This window comes from Triturus cristatus, chromosome 10, assembly GCF_964204655.1.
Source record: "Triturus cristatus chromosome 10, aTriCri1.1, whole genome shotgun sequence".
NCBI lineage: Eukaryota > Metazoa > Chordata > Amphibia > Caudata > Salamandridae > Triturus > Triturus cristatus.
The window spans coordinates 227,339,370-227,359,809 of NC_140593.1; the positions used below are offsets into that span (position 1 = coordinate 227,339,370).

At 43.7% G+C, this 20,440-nt stretch overlaps 1 protein-coding gene across 2 annotated transcripts in view; it reads left to right on the plus strand.

Annotated features, from left to right (window-relative positions):
- The window catches only part of DYNC1I1 (dynein cytoplasmic 1 intermediate chain 1), a 1,604,297-nt gene that overhangs the window by 215,241 nt on the left and 1,368,616 nt on the right, over positions 1–20,440 (plus strand). For both annotated transcript variants that reach the window (XM_085630867.1, XM_085630869.1), the window contains exon 4: positions 10,673–10,787. In XM_085630867.1, coding sequence (XP_085486993.1) covers positions 10,673–10,787 — 115 coding nt within the window. The remainder of the gene's footprint in view (positions 1–10,672; positions 10,788–20,440) is intronic.

Genomic DNA, 20,440 nt, shown 5'->3' on the forward strand with positions numbered 1-20,440 from the left:
CCAAAACCAGTCCCTTTACCCCGTTTGTTGACTGTCCAAACAATGCACCAAACTCTCTTCCTCTACTCTATCGCTGGTACCTTAGACAGGGTACCCGCACCCTTTTCTTCATCCATGATGTCCATCCCTACTAACCCTATTCTGCCTCGGTGTACTGTTCCTCTGTTGGGCAGATATCATACCCTACACAAATGGGGTTAAAGGAAGAAGGGGGTCAGACTCGAGATGGACCAAGGGGCAGAGGGTCAAAAACAGGTGAGCCCATCGGCTAGGCTCAATGGGCGGAGACTGAGGCACAAGTAGACCAACAGATCGGGGGTCCTTGATAGCCCTTCTCTCTCTTTCTCCTTCTCTGTGGTACTGCCTCATCCAGCATGTCTTTGCTCTGCAGCTCCTCCTTGGTCGTATTCATAGGTGTTCCATAACGAGCAGCCAGCTGTGCATCACGTCCAACCCCTCTTCCCTCCCCTCCCCCCCCCCCCCCCCCCCCAACAATGACTGAAGGGCATCCCGGACCTATTAGCGAGTAAAAAAAGAACTTTTAGTGAACTGGAAAGGGTAAAACGTTACACATTTTATTTTTGTCTCCCAATCTCAAGCAGCTGAGGAAGCCTTTATTCATTTACTAAGCTCTGACGGGAAAAAAGAAAAGCAATACGGACGTACTCTGAATCCTTGCATCTGTGTATTCCTATATTATTCATCTGAAGAACCTCTAAAAGAGAATTTCAAAGCAACGGCTCTTTTGTGTTTCTTGTCTTAGCAAGATTGTGTTCAATATGTCATAGAGATCACAATACAGCTTCTACTTTGTGAACCTTTGCTGCTCTGCATGTCTGCAGACACCTCTAGAATTTGCCAACATAAGTATTGCATTTTTTTACCATGCTTACACGTTATAGTTGTGGCAGGAAATTTTTGAATTGCTAATTATATAATCTGCCAAATTAAGCATAATGTAGCAAGTACATGAATTCTCCAGAAAAACTTGTTATTCCAAACAAGCTCCTGTAGGGCTACGTGCTCTTCAAACTGTTCACCACTAAAATGTGTGATGTGCCATTACCGGGGGCATATATGCACCCTTCCTAGAATTGTGCACCATATGCATCATACAGTACACAGGCTGAGCAATGTCCCATCCTGACCATGTGCCTTACTTTCAACTTAGACATCTTGACTTCAGTACCCACCCAGCAGGACCTACTACAAACATTATTTTATTTCTTTTTAATCATTTTCTGCAAACATTATTCTATATTTTATCCCACATCATCTGTTACAAGCCAGTTGCTCAGACTAACTAATAAAAGACTTATGATGTCTCTACAACTGTACATAGTGTTGCGATAACATGAACAATGATAGTGGTGCCTCCCCTGTCAGTCAAAAGTAATTAAGTACTATTTGTTAAATGAAAAACTAGTGTCTTTAGTTGGCAAAGGTAAGAGGTACCTTTCCTTCCAATCAACGCAAGGGGAATACGCACTTCAGACAACCCCTGCTCACCCCCTTGGGAACTTGGTACGAGTAGATAGTCTCATCCCAGAGGCAATGACGCAAGTATTTGTAGCAAGTATTTGTAGCAACACTCACAGTAACACAATAAAACACCACACAAATACACCATACCAAATGCACAGTCTGTCTCAACCATACTGAGACCAAACAGCCTATCCACATTCAGGCAGAAACACACAAATAAACTGAACAAGAAAATAGCCACTTTCTAAAAGTGTTTGTTGCAAGTAGACTCTAAAAACCATACTTACTAAGGGATATATTATCATATTCTGAGCTCAGTCCTATTGTCCATCTTATCCTATCAGCAGGACCGCCTTTCAATAGTGAAGAAGAAAAAATGATATCTTGTCACCACCAGGACACAGCACACACACCAGCACACATTAGTACATATCCCACTCTTCTCACGCACACCGCAGCACCCCTGGGGCCCTGACTAGCAGCTGTGTATCTACCAGCCCCGGCACCATCTGTGCACTTCACTAGGGGTCTACTAATAAAACCAATATGCCAATCTGGGAGAACTAAGCACAATATCCATTTACACAGAAAACACAAGCACTGTGACACTGAGCAACAGTGGCAAAATGCCCACAGCATCTGAACCAGCAAAACCAAAGTCCAGCACAGCATCAAAACAAAAACCTAAGCGGTAGAGACCAAAAAGTCAGGTAAAACCACATCAAGCATAACATGTCTAATACTTTCTAACTGTGCTGTCCCTACAACTTAGCTATGTGAATGAAACAATGAGCAAGCAACTACCCTACATTTAAGAAAAGAAAAAAAACTTTCATATGTGTCCTGTCTTCCTGCATGGCCCTAAAGACGCAGCAGAGCCTATATCTCTTACCAGCCGATGTTATTCCAAACCAAAACCCATCATCTATTCTATAAGCAATACTGCCAAAGAATGCGCTTTAGATCTGCGGCAGAAATATATTGAGCAGCAGAAGAAACAGAAAAATAGCCAGAGCAGCAGACAACTGGAGGGCCACATTTTTATTTTTCCTTTGAACTGCACACAGGTCTATAGTGGGACTATTTTAATGTACCAGCCTTCTTACTAACCATGGGCAATGAACTCCGCTCCACTAGCGGAGATTTAGTAACCACGCATTTCATTGAAAATACGGAATTCATGCAATAATTCAGATTCCATTACGTAGCGAAGTTAGCTGCTGCACCCACAACCCTTTGATAAAACAACTTTACCTTTACATGCTAAAAAGCTTATAACCAATTCACAAAAGTGTACTTTGAAAAATACCAGGCAATGAGAGAGGTGATGATTTTGGGGTCACACCTAACCTAGGGGGAGGGCAAGCAGATGCCTTGAAAACAAAGAGCATATCATGCTGAACGATTCAGTGGTGGTCCCATCCTCCTGGGACCACACCGAGCAAAGTTAGGGGCAAAAATACATTGCCAACCAAAGGCCCAGCAAAGCATTATGGGGCGAGATTCTAGAGTTTAGTGAATATTATAGTATTAGCTCTCAGCTGAGCCCGAGAGCCTGCCCCTTGAGGAATGTTTTGATATTGGATATTATAATATTCGGGATCTTGAGCAAGATGGTGTCAGTTTGAATCCGTGCCACGCATGCCGGCCATCTCGACTATCGGCTATGCAGACTGACTAACAATGTTGAAACCGCGAGGGAGCAGAACGCGAGGGCAGCAGCTCCGATTTCAAACCCGGAGAGACATCACGAAATACCTGAAACATACAGCGCCAGGCCAAGCGCCACATTCTCTTTTCTTTCATCGAACAGGGTGCAACTTTGTATCCTCAGAATTTGCTCCGGGACCAGCGAAGACAACGATAAAATCAAGTGAAAGTGGAAGCGGGACGCGAGGACAGCTGTTCTGCTTCCAAGCTCGTGGAAGCTTGAAAGTTAATTTCCCTGCTGGGAGACACACAACGCGAGGAAGAGTGAGACGTTTCTTCGCCTACCTCCGGACTGTATGCTGCAATATTTCTGTGGTGCTCGTGTCTATTCTGGGACTCCTGCCGGGGACGCTGAGCCAGAGGGAGTGCAGACCATGGGGGTTGTGCGTCTGCTCTCAAATCCTGGGAAATACGGAAGCCATCGCTGCCTGTGGGAAGTGCGTTAGGAAAAACACAGTATTTCCCCTCCTGCTGTTTGATATTGTGCCACTTTGATCCTTCGGCGCCCGGGTCCTCTCCGGGACTTCTTCCATCTATACGTGAACAGGGTCTTTGCCTGAGGATGTCGACCAGTGGCTAGGAAAACCAACAAGCCAAAGGCCACCCAGCCCAAACCAAGTAACATCGCGACTGGGGACACAGCTATGCTGGACCACTCACTTAAAGGTAAACGTGAGTCCAATTGCCTTAAACGAGTCTCAGGGAAAATCGGGGGAGGTGGGGACACTGAGGGCACTAAGGAGGGTTTTCAACCCACAATAGTAGAAATCCTTTCTGGTCCCAAGGCTCTCTCCTGCAACCCTGATACTGCTTTAGCTGGCACTTCAAGTCCTTCTTCTCCGGTTGTGCCAGAACTAGCTCATATGCCCAGAGAGGCCCGGGAGAGTTTAATCTCTAAACTGGAACTTAATCCGGGTGGCACCCAAGAAAGCGGCATTCTCACTGGAAAGGAGAATCTTTAACCACTTAACAAGCAGCAGGTAGATCGAAGCAGCATAGAGGGTTTGGAGGCCTCAGCAAGCTTTACTAACAGTTTGATTACTATCGCCCCTCTTCCTGAGGGGGCTGTCAGACATACACAAGGCTCAGGCTTAATGCCCCTCCCGGACCCTGCCTTATCGACCGCTCTACATGCAAGTTCCACCAAGCTGCTGGGAGAAGTTGCTACTGGGTCAAAACACCTAGAAACAGGCATCACGGATTACATACTCAGAGCCAAGCCCAATCCCGGTCTTAATGCCCTCTTGACCCCAGAGATCAGTGGGGAACACTTCTACTCTGTCTCAGACGGCTCTTAATCATCTTCTGATGGAGATCAAATCAGCTCCAGTGAAAATATTAGTGCTGATCTCTCTAAAAATACAGGGACGGTACAACGCCAGAAGAAAAGTAGAAATCCTAAGAGGCGCAGACAACTAAAATGGGACTGTTCAGACTCACAAATGGCCTTTCCCCCATGCGACGAAGGTGAGCAGGTGTCAATTTGGAAAAATGCCAAATCAACAATAACAATCTGCGACTTCTAGGTATCCCGGAAGGAGTCGAAGGAGAGCACTCAAGGCACTACATTGTACAACTGCTACGCAAATCCTTCCCAGCTCAAACAAACTGGAACTGGGACTATGAAGTCCAGCGAGCGCACAGATTCCCCTTCAAAATAAAACCGAGTCGAAGTGGCAGTAGTCCTTCCCATGGAAAGCCTACAACTTTCTTAGTGTTCTTTGGGAACTTCCTCCTTAGACAGCTTGTGTATGACCAGGCCCGTCCGAATTCACCAAAGGGTGCTAATGGTGTGATGTTTTTCACCAAACTGGACTTTTGCCATACAACGGTAGAGCGCAGATGGCACCTGCGCCAATTAATCACCCCATTTCAACAGTTAGGAGCCCAAGTGTTTTTAATTAATCCTGCGAGCCTAAAAGTTATTCTGAATGGGTCCAAACGAATCTTCATGTCCGAGGTCAAGGCAGGGGAATATCTGGGGGAGATTAAGGCAAAAAAAGGATAGAAAGTAAAGGCCAGAGGGGGGGAAATAAAAAAAATTACCAGCAGAAGTGTAACCTGATAAGCCATGAAATTAACTCTACTTCAATGGTACATCTCCCTCTTAGTACACTTGTTTGATGGGGAAGGTACCCACAGGCTATATTTGTTGGTATAATTTGATTTCTCTTTGCTTTTGGGTGGTCCATCCCTTTGGACTCAATAAGGGAAGAAAAAAAAAGGAAACATTTTTTTTTAGGTTTAATAGTCCAAGGCCGATAATCCCACCTGTTAAATTTAAGGCGTGGCCTAGCGGCGAGGCACACTAACTGATAACCATCATTCAGGGTCTCCCTGATTGCTCCATCTAGGGGGAGAGGGGAGGGTAGGAAGGGGGTGGTCACAAAGTGGTGGTGGTGGGGTTCACGATAGTGGCAAATGTAATATTGGTTGGTGAAATCAAAAACAAAAAAAACAGAAGGGTAGGATACAAAACAAAAGAATACAAAATAGGAAAGGGGAAACAAATGTACAAACAAGTAAAATACTAGAATATTGTGGGATACACCAAATGCATGACGTTGCAAGATGTACACCTAAGAGAGAAGTAAAAGGAAAATAAAAAAAAGTCAAACAATATGAATAATCAATGCTCCTTAAAAATTGTATCTGTTAACATCTGCAGTTTAAAAGATGCCCTAAAAAGACAAAGTAGCTCAGGGTCTACGTGTTTTAGGAGCTGAAGTTATTACCCTACAGCAAACACATGTGGAAGGATCCCAGAAGCACCTATTAAACTCATTAGGGTATAGGGTCATTGGGGGAACCTCCCAGGGGGCAAAGACAAGAGGGGTTGGAGTTCTGGTTCAAAATAGACACCCATTGACTACCAGTAGGGTGAAATCTGAATCCCTAGGCAGGCGGGTTATCGCAAAATGCCATCTCCCCCCCCCCTAATTTGGTCTTTACACTGTGCTCCATATATGGGAGCAATACTGACGACCCTGGGGTCAAAAACTGGATTTCGGGCGAACTTACCCACTGGCCTCTACCACTGGTAATTTCTGGGGATCTAAACATCAACCTACCGAGTAACTGGAAAGCAACCGTTCACTGGCCTTATACAGGAAGGAAGTCTAAGGTCCATCAGGCCCTACTCAACCTAATACAAAACATTGCCTCAGTGATGTCTGGGCCACTTTCAAATGAACTCATCTGGGGAATACTTACATCTCACATCTCTCCCTTGCTAGATTAGATTATTTTCTTGTGTCTTCTTCAATACTCCAAAATTGCTCTATTGAGATCTTCCCACGATTCATGTCGGATCATAATCCTCTTATTTTGAGCATCAGTGGGTTAGGGATTAGGGGGGATACCTCAAACTGGAGTTTTGAAAAAGCCCTATTGTACGATGAGGGCTACCGACAACAGATACAGGGGTTGATCAAAGAGTTTTTGGAAATCAATATAGGATCAGCAGCAGTGAGAACCGTATGGGACACTATGAAGGGGGCATTCGAGGCGAGACCTTGCGGTACTCCATAAGAAAGAACAAAAAAGATAAAGCACAGCTAGCAAGGGCACACGACAAGATAAAAAAAGCAGAATAAAAACTAATTTTAGCAGTCAAATTGGGTACTGAAATAGAACATGCAGAAATAGGTTCTATATTTGCTGAGAAAACCGCTAGGAAATGGGCTTCTGCTGAGGAAATAATATATGAATGTGGTGATAACATCGGCCATCAATTTGCTCTCAGAATTAGACAACAGGTGTCTGCTGGCGAAATTCTGTCAATCCAGCTCAACTTTGGCGAGATCACAAAGGATGCAATTAAGATCTGTAATGCATTCCGTGAGTTTTACCAGAATCTTTATTCTGAAGACAATACAGGGCCCTTAGAACTGAGAGAAGATGAAAGTCTGAAATATCTAGACCAGATCACCCTGGCGGCACTTAGTCCTGAAGATCATGACCAACTGGAGGAATCTCCTAGATGGGATGAGATAGCTAAAGCCCTGGCAAGTCTTCCGGATGGGAAATCGGCTGGTGCAGACCACATACCGGTGGAGTTTTATATAATATTTGCCCCTCAGATAAAAACTCTCCTTACTTTACTGGTAGCCTCTATTTTTAATGGTGCACCCCCTCTGGATTCTTGGTCAAATGCCAAGATAGTAATATTTCCAAAAAAAGAAAAATCTCCTCTAGAAATGGGATCATAACGACCAATAACCCTAATTAACTGTGACTCTAAGATATATGCCAAAATATTCGCAATTATACTATCTACGAGAATAGAGTCTCTGGTATCACAGTGGCAACACGGGTTCATCTCTAAAAAGAGTATGACAGAGCATATCCGTAGAGCAATCACCCTACTGGACGCAGCTCAAGTAACAGGAGACCCGATCTCATTAATTCTACTTGACGCTGAGAAAGCGTTTGATCGGGTCTCCTGGCTATTTCTTTGGGCTGTCATGAGAAAAATTCACTTTGAATCTAAGGCAATACAAGCCATACAAGCTCTCTACAGTAATCCCACAGCAAACATATTAGTTAATGGGATACTGACGGAACCAATTAAAATCTCACGAGGGACCCGCCAAGGCTGTCCGTGCTCACCTCTACTCTTCGCTCTCTATATATAGATCCTTTTATAAAGGCTATAGAAAACAGTCAATCTATTTGAGCGGTGAGCAGATTTGGGTTAGACACTAAAATCATGGCTTAGGCCGATGACCTGGCAGTGGTTACCCCTGACCCTGCGAGCACCATTAATGCTCTAGAACTAGAGGCCAACAAATATGGGAAAATGTCAGGCTACCCCTTTACCAAGGCAAAACGCAGATTATTAACAACAGCCAAATTGACTGGACAGATGCCAGGGGGTTACAGTCCGTGAAATACCTGGGGGTTACTCTAACTGCTGATATTGACCTAATATTAGAGAGAAACCTGACCCCGTTGGCTACTTTTAAGTGCACGTTCGGCTGAAACCGAACGTGCACTTAAACGACTAAATAACTTGCATCTAACCATCATAGGGAGATGCAATGTTATCAAAATTACCAATTTTCCTATGCTATTGTATTTCTTTAGGGCCATCCCCCTGGAGATGAGCAAAGCATTGTTACAGAAATTTGATCTTATTTTTTCCCAATTTATCTGGGCATATTCTCGGCCAAGGCGAGCTTTTAAACTGCTTTCTCTTCCCCGAGAGAGGGGCGACTGGGCGCTACCTAACCTGAGATTTCATTACTGGGCCTCGGCTATGCAATATAGCGCAGAACTGCTTCAAGAACACTTATTTACCTCAATTATAGGCCTACCATCACCCTATCAATTGCTTCTGGGGAAGAGACCCATGGGTGCCTCTGGAGGCAGCTCTCCTTCGGATACTACAAACTGGCAAGATTTAAGACCTTATTGAGCGTCTAAAAAATCTTCTCCAACATACGGAAAACTTTTGGACTGGGTAACCTAAACTATTACTCCCCTCTTAATGATAACCCTAATCTACCATCGATATTTGGGACTTCTTATATACACGAATGGCACCAAGCAGGTATACTAAAAATGAGAGACTTGATAACCACTGATGGTATTAAATCCTTCTATGCATTAAAAACTGAATTTCTTCTGGGGGAACATCAGTCCTTTAAATATATGGCTATGAGAGACTTTTTGACCCGTAAGACCAGAGGGACAGCTGGCTTTTCTAGGGTAGACCTGATTGATAAATTAAACTCCACCCTGCCCAGGATCGGATACATATATACTAAATTAGTCAGTTTAATGCCTGACGATATGCTTGACTTTTGAATGCAATGGCTCAGTATAACCATTAACAAGGGTGAATGCCTATATATGCATAAGAAGGGAAAAATATTGAAATTCGGAAATTAATTTGAAAAATCATGTTTACTTGTGGCAAGTAACTTTCTCCACTTCAGGACAAGGCTTGACCCCTAAAATGTAATGATTGTTACAAGAAAGCTTTGGAAGGAGGATGTGCCTTAACAGTCCTTACTGCTAAAAGGGGGGAACGTTCGTCAACCATTAATCTGACATGAAAATTTCAAAAAACAGAAATGACATTTTAGTCTTTTACATAACCAAATCAACCCAAAGCAAATAAATATAATTAGAAAAAAACAAGGAAGTAGAGATTTTGCATTTATTTAGCACCTCAAATCAATATAATACATGGAAAGACACTGAAAAAAGGATAGGAAGAAGGGGGAACAGGGAGAAGAGAAGACAATGAGAAAAATTGGGCATAATCGACAAAGCAAAGCATACATCCTGTGGTTTGAAACATTTTCAGTCACAGTTCTAATTCTGATCCATGGTTCTTGAGAAAATGTCCTCACGGCCTACTAGACACAAATGTAACTTACTAACTGCCCATCCCCAGGGGCAAAACACCATGCTTTTCCAGGTTAACCTAAACCAACTCTTGCAACTCCATGTTAAGGAAATAGTTCCACTAAAAGCAAAAGATGCACTTTAAAAATGAAAACATATGTGCAGATAAGCCCACCAAGGCCTGGATTACCTAAAGTGCACATTTTCCTCATTTGCACCACGGTGCACCTTTAAACAGGTGCGCCTGACACAAATTGAGAAAATGCAGATTACTTTGAAGAATGAACCCAGCTGCAAACATACGCTGCACCATCCAAGTAAAATACTGTTTAAAAGCTGCTTCGTATTTCACAGTACGATCCACTTGCAAGCGTGTGCTGTGTGACTGCACCCGCTGCAGGAGGATGTCTGGGGGCTTCTTGGGACCCCCGTTCACTCCTCAAGAGGGCTGCCCTCAGAGGGCGCACTTACTTTTTCAGTACATCTCCTAAGGACATGTTCCCCTCTGCACCTGTGTCTGTAATATGGCCTCAGTGCAGAGTCAAAGTGATTCTCTCATTTGCATGGGGCCACACATCCATTCAAATGAGGGAACACCTTCTGACAATAGCACTGATGCTACATGTGCACCAGCCCTATCAGTGTTACAGAAGAGGCCGCACAAGCATCTGCGGCTCCTTTATTAATGGAGTGCCTCGGGGTGCACATATCTGTTGTTTCCCCAGGGGCACTTTCTGTAATACGTCCACAGAAAGTAGACTCGTTGGCTAGTTTAAGGAATTCTTTCCTGGTGTATCCTCACTAAATGAATCAAAGGGTTTTAAGGTGATATCTTTTGGGGAACCTCTGTTTTTCTTTTATCACTGTGGTGGTATTGGACTTGTTTCCTCCCGCGCCAATCACATTTCTCTGGCGTGGAGTGGATCCTCATTTTCCACACCTTATTGAAGGTCATTCCATCCAAAGTTTTGCAGTATTTGTTGGTTGTATGAAGATGTATCACACACAATTACATAACCTAGATTGACATAAGCAGATATTGAGTACAGGAAATGTTGGCAATAATGTATTACATGATCTTTATCCTTCAGCATCCTAAACTGTGTTGTGTTTTAAAAAGACTGATGCGCAGCTGAAGACTGAACCAGTTCAAGAAGATTCTGATCTTGATCGTAAACGGCGCGAGACAGAGGCCCTGCTGCAGAGCATTGGCATATCACCAGAACCACCACTAGGTACTAGACATTTATACCACATATTTATCTCTAGCATGTAACTATCATATAAGCCGTATTTAATAGTATTTAATTGTTATATGCTTCTTGTTTCACTAGTGATATCACTACACAGTATGGAAGGATGCTAATACACAAGTAATTGCATATATGTCAATAGTTACAGTGATGTCTACAAAGTTCATCTTTTTGGTGTTGTGAGTTGGATATGTGACAACTTTGTTCTAATGGTTGAGCTTTATAGGTTAAGATGGACAGTCTCGTGCTGTGATCTAAGGAGAGGTGCAGGGTTTGGAAGAATAATTAAAAAGGTAGATTTCCAGATTTTTACTAGATGCTAGAATGATTCAACTCTTGGCCTCAGTTGATGGTGAATTGCCCTGTAGTGTAGTTGAATGCTGGATGCTGATGCATGCAGTGATCTTCGAGCAATGAATTCCAATCCTGGTACGATCAAATGATCCTTTCAATATTGGTAAATTGAGTGCCATTAAAAAATGGGTACTAGTAGCACCTTTTATTTACAGCACTCAAACACAGGAGAAGTATGGTAAGAAGCACTATGTCAGAAGCCAGCTATTGATAGTAAATTAAGCTGTTTTGTGCAGAGGAGTAGGCGTACATGTGAGCTGATTTTTGTTCAGTAGCATCTGCTTGTGAGTATATGGCTTCGCAGACTATAGGGTATTTAATTGGTAAGCCATGTGGTTGACACATTTCATGGGAGCATAGACTGTTTCATACCCGCTATGTCAAATCGTGCCGTGATTAGAACAACTTTTGACACAAACCCGACAGTTACAAGATTTACATTTTATTTTATCACACTTAGGGTGCAATAATCGTGGAAAACAATGAAAATCATATTAAAACCCATCAAAAGAAAAAAAAAATATTGTTAGTGTCACATTCTCTGGGCTAGATAATGGGGGAAAAAACACCAAAGCTAATAACAGGAATGAAGGGATACGATAGTGTGGCATTGAAACCACTTCAATGGCAATGTATTTTGTCACCACATGGGGCTAAGGTGATAAATCTGAACATTGGGTGATATCCATGACAAAGTTGCTTGCTGATTCTTTATGTCCCATTACTTAATAAAAACTGATATGTTCTTGTTCAAGTCCAAGTCATGTGAACACACTTCTCTGGGATTTCCCTCTCTATGAGAGCATCAATTACTATCATTATTATTAACACAGTTTATAAAGTGTGCAGCTACCCACTTGGGGTTTCCTGGCGCTAGAACCAAATTTATTTCTGAAAGATTCAGATTTCAAAGTCTTTGTATATTAGGGTATATTTATAGTCCGAATGGTGCAATGGTCTTGTACTTGTCTATTTACTGTGCCACCAAAAGAAGCAATTAATGTTCCAGTGTCGCAATGGAGGTTATGTTGTAGCCAATGCAAGCCAGGAGTCCACAAACTTGAATTTTGGTTTAGAGATTGAAAATTCTAGCCTAACCTAAGCTGTTGTATTTTTTTCAGGACTTCCAAAAGAGCAGCAGGGCTAAGGCAGGCATAAGGGATTTTTGACATTGTCGCTACAGGTTCTATGGATCTGGAAGGTTAAAAGATAGTTTGTTTTGAACTAGATTGCTGCTTAGATGTTTTCTTTAGGTGTGAGCCACAAAAATTGGGTCTCCTCTGCAGTACCAGGTGTAGATTGGCAATCTACTACACTTGATCTGCTGTGAGAGACCCACCAGAAGTCCCAGACGATATATCTCTCACCTGGCCTGTCGGTGGGAGTGTGGGAGCAGCCATGCAGTGGAGTGTAGCTGCCATGATAGTGGCAGCGTGGGACATCGAGCCCGGTGGAGGCCCAATGTTAAGAGTGTTGAAGCTGCCGCCTTTGAGGTAGGTGGGCCCAGGGTGCCTCCTGAGTTGGAGGACATGGCCAAAGAAGAGGCCTTCCACTGATATACGGCTGCTGCTGGGTGGTGCCAGCTGTTCTTGGATGCCTCGTGGATGTGAGGAGCTGTGCTGATCTATATGAAGTGGCAGCTGGCGGCCATCTATAGCTCTTGCACATACCTGGTTCACGCTTAGATCAAAGCTCCCAACAGCTACCTGCAGCCCCCATGCAGGGATCATAAGGGGACCACTTATACTGGTCTATTTGTACACTCCTGCCCTGGGTGCACCCCGATGCCCAGACATCTGACCTGCAGCTGCTGTCTCTCACTTACCTCCTGAAGAGAGGCTGAACAGCACTCACTATGTGCTTCCCTACCCCTGGATGACAAATTTCTCACCCTGTGGTGAGTCTTGGGGCACACCTTCGCATTAGGGGGACACTTTTTGAAGTTGTGCACTGTCTAGGCTTTACATCGAGCTCCCTTCAACTGGGGCCATGTGACGACCTTCATTGGATCGAGAGAATTAAGGTAATGAACCCCTTCAAGGTGCACACACTTCCTCGTAAGACCCCAGCATGCATTCACCAGCAACAAAAGCAGTCATCCAGGAACTTCTCCAGGAGTTCTACAAAGACGTGATGGCCTGGCGTAAGGATATCAACAAAGTGATCTCAGACCTGGACCTCTGCATGCAGAAGATGAACACCCGCGCTGATCAATGGACACCGATGTGGCAATTGCATCCCATGATCAAGTGAATCAGGCCCAGTGAATGGCTAAGATGGAAGCTCGTCATTGAGAATTCAAGGACAAAATGGAATATCTCAAAAACCGTTCACGGCAAAACATAAGAATCAGAGGCATCCCCAAAGAAATCTTCTCTAAAGACCTATAGGAGTATGTCCAAGCCCTGTTCCAGCATATCCTGCCGAGCACACGACCCAATCCAATTTGCCAGTATTGCATCCATAAGGTGTTATCATTTAAAAAGTTTGGCATTGTCATGGCGTAAGACAAAGGAGGATTGCTAACTGAATAACATTGTAGTGTTGAAATATTTGGCAGAAAATGAGCATAAGATCTCCCCAACAAAAATGCAGTATTGTGGGAGGAAAGTTATTTAGTCAAGTCAAGTCAAAAGTATGCTTTATTCGAATATCATTCATAAAAGCAAAAATACAATAAATAGATTCATACAATGGTTAAAAATAAAATTAATTTATGATCAACGATCAAATTCAAAGCATACATGTCATGACCCTATAAAACGTACTGTTCTTTTGGCGGTAAGTGATTTAAGTTTAAAAAGACACAAAATAAATAGTTGGAAAAAAATGCTTTTAAGACCATAATACAAAAATGGAAATGCAGAGAAAAATGACATAGGAGAGAATAATCAAAAGACTAGCAGTCTCTCCCTAATCATGAGAATAGTCAAACGACTAGCAGTCTCTGTCTAATCGACCACGCCCAGCCTAGATATTTTGCAGTGGCTACTGAAATCCATGGCAGAGTGCTGGTACATATAATGCGCAGGGCCACTTTACCACTGGTTGTTCCTAGATTTTTACACATCGGGGACAACCAGTTACGCCTTGGGACCACGTAGAACTTACAGGCAAATAGAAAATGACCAATAGTTTCTTTACTGATACCACAAGCAGGGCATCCGTTACAAGATCCCCCTTCCCATTTTGATGTCAAGAATTTGAGGGGAAGTGCACCTGCTCTCAGTTGGAAAAGAAGCTTTCTTTCCATGGGCCTTGTTATAATGTCCCAATATGGTTCTAGACTAGGATACATCTTGGCCTCTAGGAAGTCTCCAGTCATAGAGCCGGCGCTCGAGCTGTTCCAATACCGGCGAGCAACCATCTCCCAATAAATATTCTTTAAAGTGCTTTTGGATGGGAAACTGGCTCTCGCCGGATCATCCCAAAGTGAACACAGGCCGAGCTCAGACAGGGATTTCCTAAGTGATTTTAACCATCCTATTTTGTGAAAAACATCGGACCTTATAATGTCTAAAAAACCATCTACATAATGAGAAAGGACAGGAGTCGTCCATAACCTGCGCCAATACAGGATGGGGCGAAGTTGTACCAGGTCTGAGATTGCTTTTCTACCCAGATCATATTTAAGGGGCAACAATGGGGTACTTTTAGGGACGCCTGTTATTGCCCTAAAAAATTTGTTCTCTGAGGATTGAAGAGCATCAACCTTTTCAAAGCCCCAGAGCTCGGCACCGTATAGAGCGGAGCCTAGAGCTCTTGCTTCATACACCTGAAAAGCAGGTTTTACAGGTTTGGTCAATGATTTTCTATGCTCTGTACAAATAGCACCTGCCAATTGCCTATGTCTAAGTGTAGCAATGTCAACATGATGCCGCCAGTTCTTCTCGCTAGATATATGCATACCCAAATATGTAAAGGTATTCACTACTTCTAGCGGGCGATCATTTAAAATAATTTTAGATTTAAAGCTACGGTGGGGGTTGAATATCATAAGCTTTGTTTTGGCGATATTAACCTCTAGTCCATACTCCCCACAAAATTGGTAAAAGATAGACAAGGCACACTGCAAACCACTGGGGGTTTTAGATAGGATGAGCGTGTCATCTGCAAACATTAAAATAGGGATTTTAGTCCCAGCTAAAAAAGGAGCGTCCACTTGTGCAGAAGTCATGCGAGCAACAACATCATTGATGTATAAGGTAAAAAGGACAGGAGCCATCGAACATCCCTGCCGGACTCCCCTCTCTACAGGGAAGTCCGAGGTTACCGAACCGAGTCCTCCCCACTGAATTCTAGCATAGTTAGATTCGTGTAGCCTCATTATCAAGGATAATAAATCGCTAGGAAGACCCTGCTTGTTTAGGGCCGTCCAAAGCTTAGATCGGGGGACAAGGTCGAAAGCGGCCCGTAGATCGACAAAGGCCGCATACAAGCTTCCTTTGCCCAGCACCACCGTCTTCCATTGTAACAGGGTGAAACGGAAAACCTGATCCACCGTGCTTGTGGACCGTCGAAAGCCAGCCTGGAATGGTGAAAGAGCATTAGTCTCATCCACCCAATCCAGGAGCCTATTGACGATCACACGTCCCACGACCTTTTGAATGGTGTCTATGAGGCTTATTGGCCTGTAATTACCCGGAAGAGATCGATCGCCTTTCTTAAAGATGGGAATGATAACTGCATGTTTACCACAAGAAGCCGCTCCTAGTGTGATAACCCAAACGAGTTACAGGAACGTCGTAAGTGTGGGCATCTCACAAAAAGTTGCGGACTGGTCTCACACACCACCTGGTGTCATGCTTCATCATTGACCAGTCCTCGCCCTCTAAAACCTTCGTTTGATAGAGGGCGGGCATACACTTGACGACAAGGATGCACTTTCTAAATGGTTAAGTGGGGGCCCGTGAGATTGTGAGTGGGGTTAAAAATCATTATAGTGGTCAAGAGTGATTTTAATGTGATTGACAACTATATGATATTAAAAATAATGTGTGACGGTGTATAGGGTATTTAGTGTCCCCTAACCGTCCTATGTGTGGTCAACATGTTTCTGCCATAATGGCCCTGTTGGGTCCGCGGCATTCATCAGGACCAAAGTATGAATGAGGGCTCCGTTCTTACCAGGTGTTGGTAAGATACTACCACTGCGTGAGTGTAGCATAGGCCACACTTCACTTCCTATGGTGCTTCCAAAGGTGAAGCCTATGAAACAAAGTGAGAAAACAGGATTTATTTAAAACTTGTTGATTCGAACGTACCTGTAAACGAAAAGAGAAAAAGAATACAATGCATGCATTGAACTCTAAGAGTGAATAAAGTGTTTGTGACTTTGTGACACTCTATTTGTGTACACTTTTGTGAGCAATTTCAGCCTGGGAGCAGTGGATACTGCTACCAAACTTACCCTAATTGGTTGGACACCTTGTCCCAAGGGGGGAAGAGGGACGGGGGAAATCCACCGTTATGTTACTTCTGCAGAAAGAAAAGCACATAGCCTAGTTCTTAATCCAAGCTTCAGGAAAAAATGACACACAGACAGAGAAATGGTCTATCATTAGAGCGAATCCTCAACAGAATTGAGGGGAACATTAAAAGTAGCCTGCATGTCTAGTGAAAGGTAATCATTACTACACACGCATACTACTTAGTCATTCACATCATCCACACTCTTACTGTAACACGGAGCAGAATATGCCTGTGTCCTATGCGTCCGCTCGAACCTCCCGAGTACGAGGACTGGAGGGAGCGGGCGCCGTCTTATATACGCGGTGTAATTGTATTAATTAAACCGGGACCAGAAAACCGGTGCGGGGTTCCCGGTGTCAGTAGAGCACCAAGCCTGTAGTCAAGATGGCGGAGGCCGCGTGGGAGAGAGAAGGGAGAAGGGGGCTCATTGGTGAAGAGCCTGGGGGTGTGTGAGTGTGTCGTCCTATGGGGAACGGAGGAACGGAAAAGGACGCCGTTCATAGGGCGCGCTAAAGCCTGTCTGGCGAGGTGCACGAGATAGAGGCAATTTCATTGGAGATGAGGCTGGCTTGGTGAAGAGCCTGGGGGTGTGAGTATGTCGTCCTGTGAGGAACGAAGGATCGAAAAAGGGGGCCGTTCATAGGGCGCGCTAAGGCCTGTCTTGTGAGGTGCACGAGATAGAGGCAATTTCATTGGAGATGAGGCTAGCTCGGCGAGGGGTGTCGTAACCTTGTGTTTATTAAAACGAAGATACTCTAGGTATATGAAAAATGCGTCATATATTGACATTGCGACGCCATAAATGCTTAAGTGATCTTAATTACTTAGTTGCCCTTATATTGAATACAGCTTGATAACAATTAGTAAACGAGAACATTCATTAGTGCCCCGATTTTCAAAAAAAGTGGTGGCACAAACGGGTAAATAAAAAGGTGTATGTTATAAACCGGGCTCAAGCACTGGAGAGTTTAAAAGTTTTTGGGACCCGTTTTTCTACCTCAGCGTGCAGTAGAGCTATGCATAGTGTCTGTTGATTACTAGATCGCTCGTGTATTAAATCTGGGTAGATAGTAAATTATTTAGAGAGTGCACACGGTAGTGTCCTGATTTTATAAAAAGGGACAGTTGGTGGCACAAACAGGTTGATACAGAAGTGTATGTTATTAAAAGGGGCTCTAGCACTGAGGAGATCAAAAGTTTCATCTTTTTGAGACATGTCTTGCTTTCTACTTCAACGTGTGGAAAAAACTGTGTACAGTGTCTGTTGACGTAGCGGCAGCGTTGCTACATATGGCTATCTCCAGCCGCTTTTGAACCTATGTATGGTGATGTATCGTGATACTACAAGGCTATAGTATCCAGATGAACTTATATATCCAAAAATGCAGTTAGTATTAAAACCGGGTCAAGAAAGGAAATGGAGAAAGGGAAACATTGTGTATGGTTGTTCTACTGTCTGAATTATATCTCCTTTCATCAATTGGTTAACTGCAGCCATGGAATGTCATCGTTGAGACCTTTTTCATGAGAGCGTAGGCGGTACACCCAACGTTGTTCCCTCACATGGAGAGCCTTTGTGAGATCAAATTTCTTTTTCTTCATGACCTCCAGGATAGTCCACTGTAGGTCTGTGTCTGTGTGGTTTTTCTCAGTGAAGTGTCGTGTTAACTTGGTGTTCATTTTTTTGCACCTAATTGTGCTACGGTGCTCATTGATACGAATTCTTACTTTCCTTGTAGTCATCCCCACGTATTGAAGTTGGCAAGGACATGTTAGTAGATATATCACATTATCCGTGTTACAGTTGCTGAACGATTTGAGTTGCCACGGTCTGTTGGTTCCAATGTCCACTGACTTAGTGTTCTTTGTAAGATTACATGATTGGCATCCGCCGCAGGAAAAATGGCCAACCACGGGTGGTTGATCCCAGAGTCTAAGTTGTTCTGTGTTCTCATTTGTGGTCATCTGGGCATGTACTAGTTCATCTCTGAGATTTTTATTCCGTTTGTACGCGAACAGTGGCGGTTCCCAATGTTTACCAGCGCTGTTGAGTATGTGCCATCTTTTTTGAATGATTTTCTGAACTGAGTTTGAAATTGGGGTGAAAGTGGTGACGCAGACTGGTCTGTTGGTTTTGTCTTTTTCCACGTTTTCCAAAAGTGCCTCCCTTGGGTTGTTTCTGGCTCTTTTGTTAGCCTTCTTCACCAGTTTCCTCGGATAATGGCGTTCAATCAGTTTCTTCTCGAGTTGTTCTGCCTGCTCTGTGTAAGTCTCTTTCTCGGAACAGTTTCTCCTGATACGGAGGAACTGACCAACTGGTAAGTTCTGTTTGAGGGCTTTTGGATGATAACTCTCATACAAGAGTAGGCTATTTTTGTCGGTGGGTTTGTTATGAACCTTAGTTGTTATCCCCTCACTTGTGAGTGTTATATCCAGGTCCAGAAAGATTGTGTGGTTTTTATTGATGGTGTGAGTGAATTTAAGATGGCTATCTTGAAGATTCACCCACTGGACGAAGGCTGTGGCATTCTCTTCTGTTCCATTCCATACAATCAAGACGTCATCTATGTAACGTTTCCAGATCTTTATGTGGTTTTGAAATGGGTTCACTGCATTATTGATGAAATCATCTTCAAACTGTTGGACGTATAGACAGGCCAGGCTGGGAGCAAATGTGCTCCCCATCGAAGTGCCTGTTATTTGGTGGTAGATGACCTGTTCGAATTCAAAGAAGTTTTCTGTAAGGGCCAGTTCAGCGCATTCCATGATAAAGTGTTGGGGGGTAACAAAATCCCACTCCCTGCGCAAGATGATGTTTTCTACAACCTCCAAAGTTCGTCGTTGCGGAATACTGGTGTACAGGGCTTCAATGTCCATCGTTATAAGCCAGTCATTTGTGGTATCAACCTCCAGATCTCTTAGGAGGCATAGGACGTCTTTTGTGTCCTTAAGGTATGATTGTGTTTCCTTGACAATGGGCCGTAGGAACCAATCGCAAAATTGGGACAAAGGTTCTAGCACCGATCCGATGCCTGAGACGATTGGTCTTCCTGGCGGTGGCATGCGTCCCTTGTGGATCTTGGGTAGGATGTAGAAGCGCGGCAGCCTAGGTTCCTCGTTAATTAAGAACTCCGCTTCTTGCTTCGTTATCCAGTTGTTACCTAGGGCTTCTTCCACCATGTTCTTGATTTTGATCTTTATTGGGCCCGTGGGGTCCCTCTGGTGTATTGCATAGCTGTTCGTATCTGCTAGTAGTCTCATACACTCATCTCGGTACGTCGTAAGGTCCATCAGGACAGTCGCGCCCCCCTTATCTGCTGGTTTGATAACGATATCCTGGTTGTTTTTAAGTGCCAGTAGAGCCATCCGTTCCTTCCCTGAGAGGTTATTAAATCCTTTGGTGTTAAGGTAGTCAATATTTTCTATGTCACTGAGCACTGCTTGTTCGAATGTCAGTATTTGGCATGAAATGTTCTGGTTTGGTGGTTGGAGGTAGACTTTTTGCGCAACCCGGTAGATTTCCTCTTATCTTCATCAGTTTCTGTCGTGTCTCCGAAGAAGTCTCGAAGCTTAAGTTTTCGAAAAAACTGGGCCAATTCCATATTAAGAGTGAAGGGGTCATTTTTAGGAGTAGGGACGAAACCTAAACCTTTGTTAAGAATGGTTTCTTCATCAGGAGTTAGGGTGTGTGTGCTGATGTTAACGATATTGGTTAATCCCTGCTTGTTGAGGGCATCTCCGTTCTCCCTCTGCTCCTGGTTGTTACTCCTTGCGGTGGTTGTTGGTCTTCCCACTGGACCCTTGTGTTT